Here is a 12,852-nt window from a genome sequence, read left to right on the forward strand (position 1 = left end):
GTATTATAGTATCATTTCACAGGGAAAAAAAAAAAAAAAAAAGGCCCAGAGTGACTTTATTGCTCATAACTGACAGAGCTCTAATCTGAATCCCTGTCTTCAGAGTTTGTGTGTAAAGCTTGCTCCAGCTGTCTGCTGCAGAGAGCTGTGAATCACCAGACTGTGACTCCTCCTTACCATGGGACTGACTAGCTGGCTGCTTATTGGCAACAAGTGCCCACCACTTATACTTGACTTAAGCTGTTGACAGTCCCGACCCACCCCCAATTCCAGTTCTAGTGCTTACCACCTGCTACCAGGGAGCCTCATAATAAAACTAAAAATTAATGGTAGTTGCACCATTCAAATTTTCTTGGATGAGCTGGTACAACCTGCTACCCCCATGCAATGGGCTTATTTTTTTTTTCCTTCTTTTCCTCTAGTGATGATGTTCACTGTGAGAGCAGCTAATGGGAGCAGTTAATGGGTAGTCAGTGCAGTGGCTTGGGATTTGGGAGAAAATGAGCTCAACAGGGAATCATGAATAAGCTATTAAAGCCAAGTAGAGGTTTGGGCAAAATGGCGGCGGAGTGAACGGAAGCTACACAGACCGTCTCCCAGGACTAAACTGGAATTACAACTAAAACACAGACAAATCGATTGGAAAAAGAAACAGAAAATCAGCTTGCGAGGACCATATAACCAGGGACACTGACTCGATCCTGGTAGGATTGTGAAGGCACGAGACGGGGCTGGGAGCCCACAGTGGGCAGTTCGGCAGAGGCCTTAGCTGAGAGCAGCGCCCTCGGGTTACATTCCCAGGCGGCTCCACAGCGCAGCCGGGACAGAGGCTAAAACAGCCACAGCCACTCACCTTGGGCTCCGGCAGAGGGAGGGCAGACTGGACTGGAACTGTGTGGGGACACTCGGGATTTGGAGGGCACTCAGAGCATTTGCTGAGTTGCAGCCACGAAGGACGGTGGGCATATTGCTCCTTCCCAGGGCTCTGGGGAGAGGCAGCAGTCCCCCCTTGGAGATTCAACCCCACCCTGTGGGCCATTGAAATGCAAATTGAGGCTTACTAACAACCAGCATCTGCCCCACCCTCAGGAAATCCCCTTATGCTGAGCACCTGAGGGAGTTTTTCAATCAACTGACAACCCAAAACTCTTCAAGTAATCTGGACTGCTAGCCTCCAGGCAAAAAGCTAGAGGATAACCATTCCTGGGCTAGCAACTCTAACCAGGAAAGTAAGACTTCACAGTGGTGTTCAAAGTGGGTCCTCCCTCGCTCATCTAAACCCAGGAGAGGGAGCCACAAACAGCAGAACACCAACACCCACAGGCAAAACTTGGCAGGCTCCAAAGCCCACTGTGATAGCTAAAATGGTGAAACACAGAAACAAAAGCCAAATAAAAGAACAAGAGACCTCCACAAAAGATGCTATCAATGAGGAACAGTTAGGCAAGTTAACAGAGCTAGAATTCAGAGCCATGATCTTGAGGAAGCTCAACAGCATGAGTAAGGAGAGAGAGATGCTGAAAATAAACCAACTGGAAATTAAAAACCACCAAGAAGAGATCAAGAGTGACGTATCAGAAATAAAGAACACGTTGGAAGGTCTAAAGAGCAGAGTAGAGGAAGATGAGGACTGGATCGGTGAATTAGAAGACAGGGTAGAAAAAATCAATAAATCAGAAATCCAAAAGGAAAAAATGATTAAAACCAGAAAGACAGCCTAAGAGAACTGTGGGACAACTGGAAATGTAATAATATTCGTATTATAGGAGTCCCCAAAGAAGAAGAAAATGAGCAATGGTTAGAAAATATATTCAAAGAAATAGTGACAGAAAACTTCCCTAATTTGGAGAAGGAAGAAGGCATTCAAGTACAAGAAGCACAGAGAGCCCCAAGTAAGAAGAACCCAAACACCCCACACCAAGACACATAGTAATCAAAATGCCAAAAATTAAAGACAAAGATAGAATCCTAAAAGCAGCAAGAGATAAGCAACACGTCACCTACAAAGGAACCCCCATAAGGCTCTCAGCTGACTTCTCACAAGAAACAATACAAGCCAGAAGGGAATGGCATGAAGTAATCAAGGTCATGAAAAACAAGGATCTGAATCCAAGACTACTCTACCCAGCAAGGCTGTCATTCAAAATAGAAAGTCAAATAAAGAGCTTCCCAGACAAAAAAAAGGCTAAGGGAATACATTAGCACCAAACCAGCACTACAAGAAATGTTAAAAGGACTGCTGTAATTCATAGAAGAAATAGGCAGAAAAATATAACCAAACTAAACAAAAATGGCAATAAATAAGTACATATCAATAATCACCTTAAATGTAAATTGACTGAATGCTCTGATAAAAAGACACAGAGTAGCTGATTGGATAAGAAAGCATGACTCATCTATATGTTGTTTGCAAGAGACCCACCTCACATCAAAAGACTCACATAGGTTGAAAGTGAACGGATGGAAAAAATTTTCCAAGCACACGGAAAGCAAAAAAAAAGGCTGAGGTAGCAATACTCATATCTGATAAATTAGATTTCAAAATGAAGACCATAACTAGAGACAAAGAAGGCCACTACATAATATTGAAAGGATCTATCCAAAAGGAAGATATAACCTTGATAAACATATAGGCACCCAATATAGGAGCACCAAAATATATTAAAAATCTTCTGGAGGACTTCAAAGGAAAAATTAACAGCAATACAATCATAGCAGGGGACTCCAACACTCTGTTGACACCACTGGATAGATCCTCTAGACCAAAAATTAGCAAGAAAACAGAGACTCTAAATGAAGCACTAGACTGAATGAATTAAATAAATATAAACAGAGAATTACCCACCAAAACTACAGAATTCACATTCTTCTCAAGTGCACATGGGACATTCTCAAAACAGACCACATGATAGGACCCAAACTAAATCTCTGCAAGTTCAAGAAGATTGAAATCATATCAAGCATCTCCTCAGGTCACAATGGCATGCATGACACTAGAAATCAATTGCAACAAGAACATGCAGAGACATTTATAGACATGGAGGCTAAATAGCATGTTATTAAACAATGAATGGGTCACCGAGGAGATCAAGGAAGAAATTAAAAACTTCCTGGAAACCAATGAAAATGAACACACAACAACACAAAAATCTATGGGATGCAGCAAAAGCAGTTCTGAGAGGGAAGTTCATAGCACTACAGGCCTACCTCAAGAAACAAGAAAAATTTCTAATTGACTGTCTAACCTCACAACTTAAAGAATTAGAAAGCAAACAAAAGAAAACCCCAGAGCAAGTAGAAGGAAAGAAACAGTAAAGATCAGAGCAGAAATAAATGACATAGAGACCAAAAAAAAAAACAATTCAAAGGATCAATGAAACAAAGAGTTGGTTTTTGAAAAAGATAAACAAGAATGATGGACCCTTAGCTAGATTCACCAAGAAATAAAGAGAGAGAACCCAAATGCACAAAATCAGAAATGAAAGAGAAGTAAAAACTGACACCACAGAAATACAAAAGATCGTTAACAGCTACTATGAACAATTATATGGCAACAAATTCGAGGATCTAAGTGAAATGGACAAATTTCTAGAAACACATAGTCTCCCAAAACTGGACCGAGAAGAGATAGAAAACTTGAAATAACAACTAAGGAAATTGAAGAGGTAATCAAGACTCTCCCAGCAAACAAAAGCCCAGGCCCAGATTGTTTTACAGGGGAGCTTTACTGAACATTCTAAAAAGAATTAACACCTATTCTCCTCAAACTATTTCAAAAAATTCAAGAAGAAGGAAGACTTCCAAACTCGTTTTATGAGGCCAGCATAATTCTAATGCTAAAACCAGAAGACACTACTAAGATAGAAAACTACAGGCCAATATCCCTGATGAACATAGATGCCAAAATCCTGAACAAAATACTAGCAAATTGGATCCAGCAATACATCAAAAAAATTATTCACCATGACCAAGTGGAATTCATCCCAGGGATGCAAGGCTGGTACAATATTCACAAATCAATAAATGTCATACACCACATAAACAAAATGAAGAATAAAAACCACATGATCATATCATATCAATAGATGCTGAAAAACGCATTCGACAAAATCCAGCATCCATTTCTGATAAAAACGCTCAGCATTCTGGGACTAGAGGGATCATATCTCGACATAATAAAGTCCATATATGTAGTCCTACAGCCAACATCGTACTCAATGGGCAGAAACTAAAAACATTTCCCTTAAGAACAGGAACAAGACAGGGATGTCCACTTTCGCCACTCTTAGTTAACATTGTACTGGAAGTCTTAGCCACAGCAATCAGGCATGAAGAAAAAATAAAAGGGATCCAAACTGAAAAGGAGGAAGTGAAACTGTCATTATTTGCAGATGACATGATATTATACATAGAAAACCCTAAAGACACCATAAAAAATCTACTAGACTTAATAAATGAATTTGTCAAAGTAGCAGGATACAAAATTTTCACTGATACATCACCTAAGGCAACAGAAACAAAGGAGCAAATGAACACATGGGACTACATCACACTACAAAGCTTCTGCACATCAAGAAAATGACGGCATTCTTATACACCAATGATGAACTCACAGAAAGTGAAACTGAAAAAACAATCCCATTTACCATCGCAGCAAAAAATTAAGATACCTAGGAATAAACTTAACCAAAGAAGTAAAGGATCTATTTGCAGAAAACTATAGGACATTGAAAAAAGAAATAGAGGAAGATATAAAAAAGTGGAAGTACATACCTTGTTAATGGATTGGAAGAATTAACATCATTAAAATGTCCATTTTACCCAAAGCAATCTATAGATTCAATGCAATCCCCATCAAAATACCAATGACATATTTCACAGAACTAGAACAAATACTTTAAAAGTTCATACGGAACCAAAAAAGACCCCAAATAGCCACAGCAATTTTGAAAAAGGAGGACAAAGTAGGTGGGATCACAATACCAGATATCAGGTTATACTACAAAGGAACTGTAATCAAAACAGCCTGGTACTGGCACAAGAACAGGCAGATAGACCAGTGGAACAGAACAGAAATGGACCGAAGGCAATATGCTCAATTAATATTTGACAAAGGTGGCAAGAGTGTACAGTGGAGTAAAGATAGCCTTTATAATAAATGGTGTTGGGGAAATTGGACAGCTACATGCAAAAAAATGAAACTAGACCATCAACTTACACCATACACAAAAATAAACTCAAAATGGATAAAAGACTTAAATGTGACCCGTGAATGCATAAAAAGTCTAGAAGAAAATGTAGGCAACAAAATTTCAGACATCATGCACAGCAGAATTTTCACTGATACATCACCTAAGGCAACAGAAACAAAGGAGAAAATGAACACATGGGACTACATCACACTACAAAGCTTCTGCGCAACAAAAGAAACAATCATCAAAATGAAAAGGCAACCCACTGTATGGGAGAACATCATTGTTAATGATACATCAGATAAGGGGTTAATTTCCAAAATATATATAGAGTACTCATACAAAAGGAAGACAAAAAACCCAATTAAAAAATGGGCAGAAGAGCTGAATATACACCTCTCCAAACAGGACATACAAATGGCTAAGAGAAATATGAAGAAATGCTGAACATCACTAATCATCAGAGAGATGCAAATTAAAACAATGAGGTATCACCTGACACCTGTCAGAATGGCTGCCATTAACAAATCATCAAACAAATGTTGGTGAGGGTGTGGAGAAAAGGGGACTCTAGTGCACTGCTGGTGGGAATGCAGACTGGTGCAGCCACTATGGAAAACAATATGGTGTTACCTCAAAAAATTAAAATTGAACTTCCATTTGACCCAGTGATCCCACTTCTAGGAAAATACCCAAGAAGCCTGAAACACCAATCAGAAAGAATATATGTACCCCCATGTTCATAGCAGCACTATTTACAATAGCTAAGATCTGGAAACAGCCCATGTGTCCATCAGTAGACAAATGGATAAAAAAGCAGTGGTACATATACACAATGGAGTACTATGCAGGTGTAAGATAGATAGATCTCTTATCCTTTGAGACGACATGGAGTGGCCTGGAAAGTATTATCCTAATTGAAACAAGCCAAGCAAAAAAAGACAAATACCACATGATCTCACTTATATATGGAATATAATGAATATAACGGTCAGAGGAATAGGGTAGACCCAGAAACACGCAGGTAGGGTACAGGCTGACAACAATCAGAAATGGGGGATGGGGGGTGCGAATAGATAAACCACAGAACTTATATCCATGTATTCATAACCAATGGACATGGACAACACAGCCCAGGATGGGGTTGGGGGATGGGGAGGAGGGTGTCAATGGGGTAAAAAAGGAGAAACAAATCTAACAAAAATAAAATTAAAAAAAAAAAAAGCCAAGTAGAAATGAGAAGTGGAGGGAATTTGGATAGGTAGATGAAGATGCATTGGGGAGCATGGAGACAACATGGGGTGAATGCTGCATGAAGGCAGTTTCAGGGGAGCATTTACTCAGCTGCAGCATTACAGGATCTCTTTTTTACACTGGTTCTATTTCAGCCTGGAATGAAGAAGGGAGAAACCACAGGAATAATAGGGGGTCAATGAACTAGGAATGTTCTGGAGAAGTAATTTTCTGTCTCATACAGCTGACAGCAGCACCTACTATATAATTTCACGTTTTGTGTGAAAGCTAACTTTTATTTGCCATACAGAAAAAGCTGGCCAGTAACTGCTGATAACCTACTGAAGGCAAAGATTGGGGCTATTTTTTACTTAGAAAGCTGAAGGAATATAGATTCAAGGTTTTGTAGTATTCTGTTCACTTGCAATTGGTGGAATCATAATTCAGCACTACTGGATTAGGGCATGTTCTATCAAACTAAAAATCAAAAGCTTTCTGTGGGGAAAGTGTCAATGTTATAGGTGAAATGTGACAGCCGCATTACTGCCATCAAAAATAATTTATTAACCGTGTCTGTGTAAAAACACTTTGTTAGGCACCAAATCCCAGAGGTTTCTCGTTTCAATGCATCTCTTGCTCTCTGCAGTCTTTTCAATGTACCGTTAGGCTCTCAGTTCGGGAATACAATGGATCCCTTAAAAACTTCTTTGTTGAGACTGCTACAGGAAAAGAGAATGCTGGTTTTATCATTCGAGCCAATGACATAGTACTGGGGAGCAGTATTAGGAGGCTGCCATTCTCAACCTGTCATTCTTGGAGCTTATAAATAAAAACATCTTTCTGGTTACCACTTTAGATCAGGAAATCTGGAGAGAGTTGAGAAGCAAGGTTTTTTTTGCACCATCAGCATAAACCATGCTGAGGCTGGTTCTTTACTCCTTCCTTCCCTTCTCTCTGTGTCCTCCAGGTAGCTCCCATACTGCACCTGAGATAGAGGTGCACAGGTGCCTCTCTACCCAAGGGAAGAAACCAGCAACATAATTTTGGATACCAACGCAAGTCGTTTTAAATTTTACCTCTCACAATTAGTTGCCTTGTGACGTGTGTGCCTGTGCATACATCTACATCTAAAAACAGTACTATTTAAAAAGGTAATTGATCATAAACCGGTTTGGGGATATCTGTTAGATCCAACAGCACAAAGGTCTTCAGCTTCACCAGCATATCTTTCAGGAACTCCGAGGGCAAGGTGGCTCTCTCCATCCAACAGCGCCCGCCATCACGCAGGGGAGTGCAGACACCGTCCCACGCGCACACGCCCCCGCTGCCTTGCCCCACAGCGTCTCTGACCCACAGCAGCCTCCCGGAGGCGGTCTCCCAATCGGGCCGGAGCTGCTTTTGATACACATTTCCAAGGAGGGTTTTGCTTGGATCATTTATTTATCTCGTGCGCATTAAGTAACCATCATCAGGTGTTGGTGGGAGGTGCTACTCTGCTTGAAGCCCAGCCTGTCCAAGGCAGTTCGGCTCACACCACACCCGCCCTGCGGCCAGAGCCCGCCTAGAGCCGCCTCGTCCCGGTCCGCTTCGCCCGGGATTCCCGACCCGGTCTCGTTCTTCATCTCTCTAAGCGCGACCGGGCAGCGGCTCCGGGGAGTGATTTCGAATCCTCTGCGGCTTGTTGGGTTCCCTCGGCGGGTGGCACAGCACCCGCCGCGGTAGCCCCGTGCCCCCGGTCCCGGGCTCGCAGAGCCGGCGGCGGCGCGGAGCCGCGGGCGGTGGAAGCGAGGCGAGCCCGGGCGCTCGCCCTCCGCGCTGCGCTCGGATTGGTCTCTCCCAGCGAGTGCTGGCCGAGGGTTGGCTGCGGGCCGGCTGAAGAACAGGTGCACCCCGCCGCCCGGACTCGCGGCGCGCCAGGTCCGGCGAACGGCGGCGGCTAGGCCGGCCCCCTGTGTTGGAATGCGGCTCTCCGGCGCCCGGCAGTCCGCGGCCGGGAAGCTCGGCCGCTAAGGCGGCGGGGGCCCAGCGGCAGCGCGGTCCGGCGCCCGGGGGAGCGAGCCGAGCGCGGCGCCCCGAGGATGCCGGCGCGGCTGGAGCGCATGCAGGCGGCGGGCGGCGGCGGCGGCAGCAGCAGCTTCAGCAGACGCGGAGTCCCGGCGCGCAGGAGGCCGCTTGACGGGCTGCAGACGCACCCAGCCGCTCCCTGACCGGCCCGCGGCGCCCGGGCCCGATTCGCCCCTCTTCCGCGCTCCTCACCGCCCCCTCCCGGCCCGCGTCCCCTCCCCCGCTCCTCTCCACCCCGCCCGCCGCCCGCCTCTCGGGGGGAGGGGCGTGGGGGCAGGGAGCCGATTTGCATGCGGCCGCCGCGGCCGCTGCCTGCGCCTGAGCCTGCCGCCGCCGCCGGAGCCCGAGCCCGCGCCCGCGCCCGCGCCCGGCCGGCGCGGCCCCATGCCTCTGGCGCGGCCCTCGGGGGGGCGAAGGTGAAGACCGGCTCCTAGGATGAGTGAAGGAGCGGCCGCTGCCTCGCCACCTGGAGCCGCCGCCTCGGCCGAGGAGGGCACCGCGGCGGCGGCGGCGGCGGCGGCGGCGGGCGGGGGCCCGGACGGCGGCGGCGAAGGGGCGGCCGAGCCCCCCCGGGAGTTACGCTGTAGCGACTGCATCGTGTGGAACCGACAGCAGACGTGGCTGTGCGTGGTGCCTCTGTTCATCGGCTTTATCGGCCTAGGGCTCAGCCTAATGCTCCTCAAATGGATCGTGGTGGGCTCCGTCAAGGAATACGTGCCTACCGACCTGGTGGACTCCAAGGGGATGGGCCAGGACCCCTTCTTCCTCTCCAAGCCCAGTTCCTTTCCCAAGGCCATGGAGACCACCACCACGACCACTTCCACCACGTCCCCCGCCACTCCCTCCTCCGGCGGCGCCACCTCTTCCAGGACGCCCAACCGGATTAGCACCCGCCTGACCACCATCACGCGGGCTCCCACTCGTTTTCCGGGGCACCGGGTGCCCATTCGTGCCAGCCCGCGCTCTACCACGGCACGGAACACTGCGGCTCCCCCGACGGTCATGTCCACCACAGCCCCTTTCTTCAGTAGCAGTATGCCAGGCTCCCGACTGCCGGTGCCAGGATCCCCCAGTACCCAGGCATTGCCCTCCTGGCCCACTGCGGCATTCGCTACCTCCTCCTACCTTCATGATTCTACTCCTTCCTGGACCCTGTCTCCCTTTCAAGATGCTGTCGCTGCTGCCTCCTCCTCCGCCTCCGCCTCCTCCTCCTCCTCTTTCACCACTACCACCTCCACCACCTCGTCTTCCTCCTCTACCACTACCACGCCAGAAACTAGCACCAGCCCCAAATTTCGTAAGTAAACACCGTCTGAACTCTGATCTACTACTGAGTTTCCTTTCTTTCCTCCTGCTGTCTTTCCCCTGGCCGCCTGTCATCTAGCATCCCCCACCCTCCACCCCATTCCAGGTTTGGAGCACTTAGTGAGATAGTTAAAACTGGCCACAAGGGAGGAAAAACGTGCCAGCCTGTTCTGGGTACCTGTGTGGGGTGGGGGAGGTAGGAAGTGGAGAGGAGATTGCCAAACTCCAGGGATCCTGCTTCAGTGGGTCCCAAACGAGAACACATCTAACTTCCTTCAAAGGGTTAACGCGAGAGCGATGCCTCCTCACTGCAGACCTGCAGGTCGGCTAGCTCCAGGATCTGGCTTCTTTTGAGAGCCTGGGAGGAAAGGGGGGAGGGAGAGGAAGGGAGGGAGGGCCTTCCTAAATGCGTTGAGCCCTTTCCCTGCCTGTGGGGAGGAGAGAAAGAAAAGCAAATGCAAACTGACCAACGATAAACCACCAAGGGAAGTTATGTTCCTGTGGGGTGGTGGAGGGCGTGGGCTGATGATTTGATAGAGATGTCGGTAGAAAAAAGCTGTAGACACTTAAAGCAGCCCTGACCCGGGCAGGGATCAGGAAGGGTTAATTTGAAGCTGTTGGGGGAGGTAGGAAAAGGGGGCGGTTCACAGCAAAGGGCTAAACTGATCTGCGCCCCCCACCCCCCCAGGCCCTTGGCCATTCTAAGGTGTAGAAATTGATTGTGTGGCCGCGGAGAATGAGTGAACTAGGGGGACATAATGAAGGGAGCCCTGCAGAGCTGTCGCCTCTAGGGTTCTGAGGAAGGAGGAGTTTTTTCAGCTCTGTCAAGCATTTGCTTTTGTTCCTTTCCCAAAGGTGGGGTGTGAACCTAATCTCTCCTCCCGTGCCTGAAAAATATAGGCAGAGTGGGACAGAGCTTTGTGTACTCAAGTATGAGAACATCCAACCCTTTTGAAACGGGTCACACTTTGAATGTAGCATCTTCGACCTCTGCTCCAGTTTACCCCAAACATGATAGCTTTCTATTTATTCGTATAGGCTGTGTATATTTCTCTGTATCTTTACAAATGTTTTAGATGACTGATTGACGGCCCATCCCCAATCTCTACCTTTTTCTTATACTAAGGAAATTTTAGGAAGCTTAATCTGACTGTTGATCAACATATGGGAACAGTTTGTACAACCTGTGAAGGTTATTTAGGACAAATTCCCAGTCAGCCAGTTCAAGTTCTGTGCAAGGCTATTTTTCCAAAACTGCCTGGTTATGCTGTCTTAACAGTGTATTTCTGTTTTGAGCCATAACATCTGGAGAAAAGGAAGAATGCTCATCATTAACTCTTCAGTAGGGAAACCTAGGTTGCTTTCAGTCATCTGGTAATTTCTCATTTCCCTGACCTGTGGTTTACTCTAGGTGTTATTTAATCCTTAAAAACTTTTTTTTTTTTTTTAAACTTAGGAGTTAGTGCATTTGTGGGTAAGGTCCAAGAGAGAAATTTCTTATGCCCTTCCTTACTCTGCTTTGGAAAAAATAGGCTAGAAGATCAATTAGGAGACAGGGAGAAAAGAGAAAGGAGGGAATCTGCCACAAACCAGAATGGCAGTCAAACCAGGACCTTGCTGCTTCTCTCTCCTTTGGCTGAAGCAGTCATTTTTGAGAACACATTTTTTCTCAGGAGGTGTTCAGAGGCTTCTTTCAACAGATCTAGCTTGAGTTTTGTGAAGGGATAAAGAATGTGGAAGTATATATGTGAACATATTCAGTGGATTGAAAAAATGTGTTTATTCTGAAGACCCCCGATTTTTAAAATCTTTTCTTTTCATACAGTTGATAAGAATAATGGAGTGTGGGTGTACTTCTCAACCTCATGTGTGTGTGTCTGGAGGGGGGGGCATGGACACAGAGGGGATGTGGGGGGATGGAATGGGGAGGTATTTTATGTTCTTTTTCAGTTGGTTTCCTTGCATTCCATTCAGAGGTCTTTAAAGAAAAACCCAAGGTAATTACTTCTACCCCATCCATGCTTCCTTCCTACATTCTGTAGAAGGGAATGGCAGACTGTTTAATAAGTCATGATTATTGACAGGCCTCTCAGCCCCAAGGAAAAGTGGAAGAGATCTGTTAATGGTGACAATGTTCACATAGAAATATAAGCAGTATTTGTTTTATGCATATCTTAAGTCCAGGTCTTGCTCTTTCTTAAACCTTTAATAAGAAGTCGAATTAAGAGATAAAATGCAAGTATGCAAATCCATCAGAAACTGACCTGGTTTACATATATCAACAAGGGAAATTTTAATGAAAGGAAGATTATGTAGTTTCCATAAAAGATGAGTTTAACTATGTAGGTTGTATGGTAATTGAAAGAAAAGGTATAGTTTAATTATTTTTTTTGTCCAAGATTGCAGGATGATTAATAAACTGAAATAAAGATTTCATTTGAGGGATTTTCAATACTGCTACTGTGGGCTGAGGAATGACTTGACTGTCAGGTATTTATATTTTTCACTGGTGTTGATTATGTCGCTAAATTTCTCAGGAGAGAGATTCCTCTTTGGTCCAGCTCCTACTTCCAGAGTTCAGTAGGTTTTTTATTTTTTTGTTTTTGTTTTTTAAATGAAAGGCATGGATTATATTGTCACACCTATGGACAGCTAAGGGTGATGCTCTGCTTTTTTTTAGACTAACTAATTCTTAATGGCCAAGATTTTTGCTCTTGACTTTAATACCTCAAGGATTATAGAATGAATGTCTTTGTGTTCATCTTAGGTCAGTCAGAAGGATTCTGTATATAACGACAGCACAGATCTTCGGAGAAGAGGCTGGTTCACTCTAGAATAAACACTTGCTAATGGATAATAAGATTTTTGCAAACAGGAGCTATTTTGCTATGTGGAAGGCCTAATTTAGAAATTATGTCTAATGTTCTGTAGGATCAGAGATAAGGAAATGCTGAACTTCAAAGGTAGAGGGAGGAGGAGGATTTGGAAATCGATTCTTCCCATCTTCTAACCTTTAGGCTATGAGCTGAAACAAAACTTTCCTCTGTTACTGGGACCT

General features: G+C 45.4%; 1 protein-coding gene across 3 annotated transcripts in view; it reads left to right on the forward strand.

Moving 5' to 3' along the window:
* Positions 1 to 8,924: 8,924 nt before the first annotated feature.
* NRG3 (neuregulin 3) overlaps positions 8,925 to 12,852 on the forward strand; it is a 1,298,130-nt gene continuing 1,294,202 nt past the window's right edge. For all 3 annotated transcript variants that reach the window (XM_036265093.1, XM_036265094.1, XM_036265095.1), the window contains exon 1: positions 8,925 to 9,786. In XM_036265093.1, the coding sequence (XP_036120986.1) occupies positions 8,925 to 9,786 (862 nt within the window). The remainder of the gene's footprint in view (positions 9,787 to 12,852) is intronic.

Source organism: Molossus molossus, unplaced genomic scaffold (assembly GCF_014108415.1).
Source record: "Molossus molossus isolate mMolMol1 unplaced genomic scaffold, mMolMol1.p scaffold_m16_p_17, whole genome shotgun sequence".
Taxonomy (NCBI): domain Eukaryota; kingdom Metazoa; phylum Chordata; class Mammalia; order Chiroptera; family Molossidae; genus Molossus; species Molossus molossus.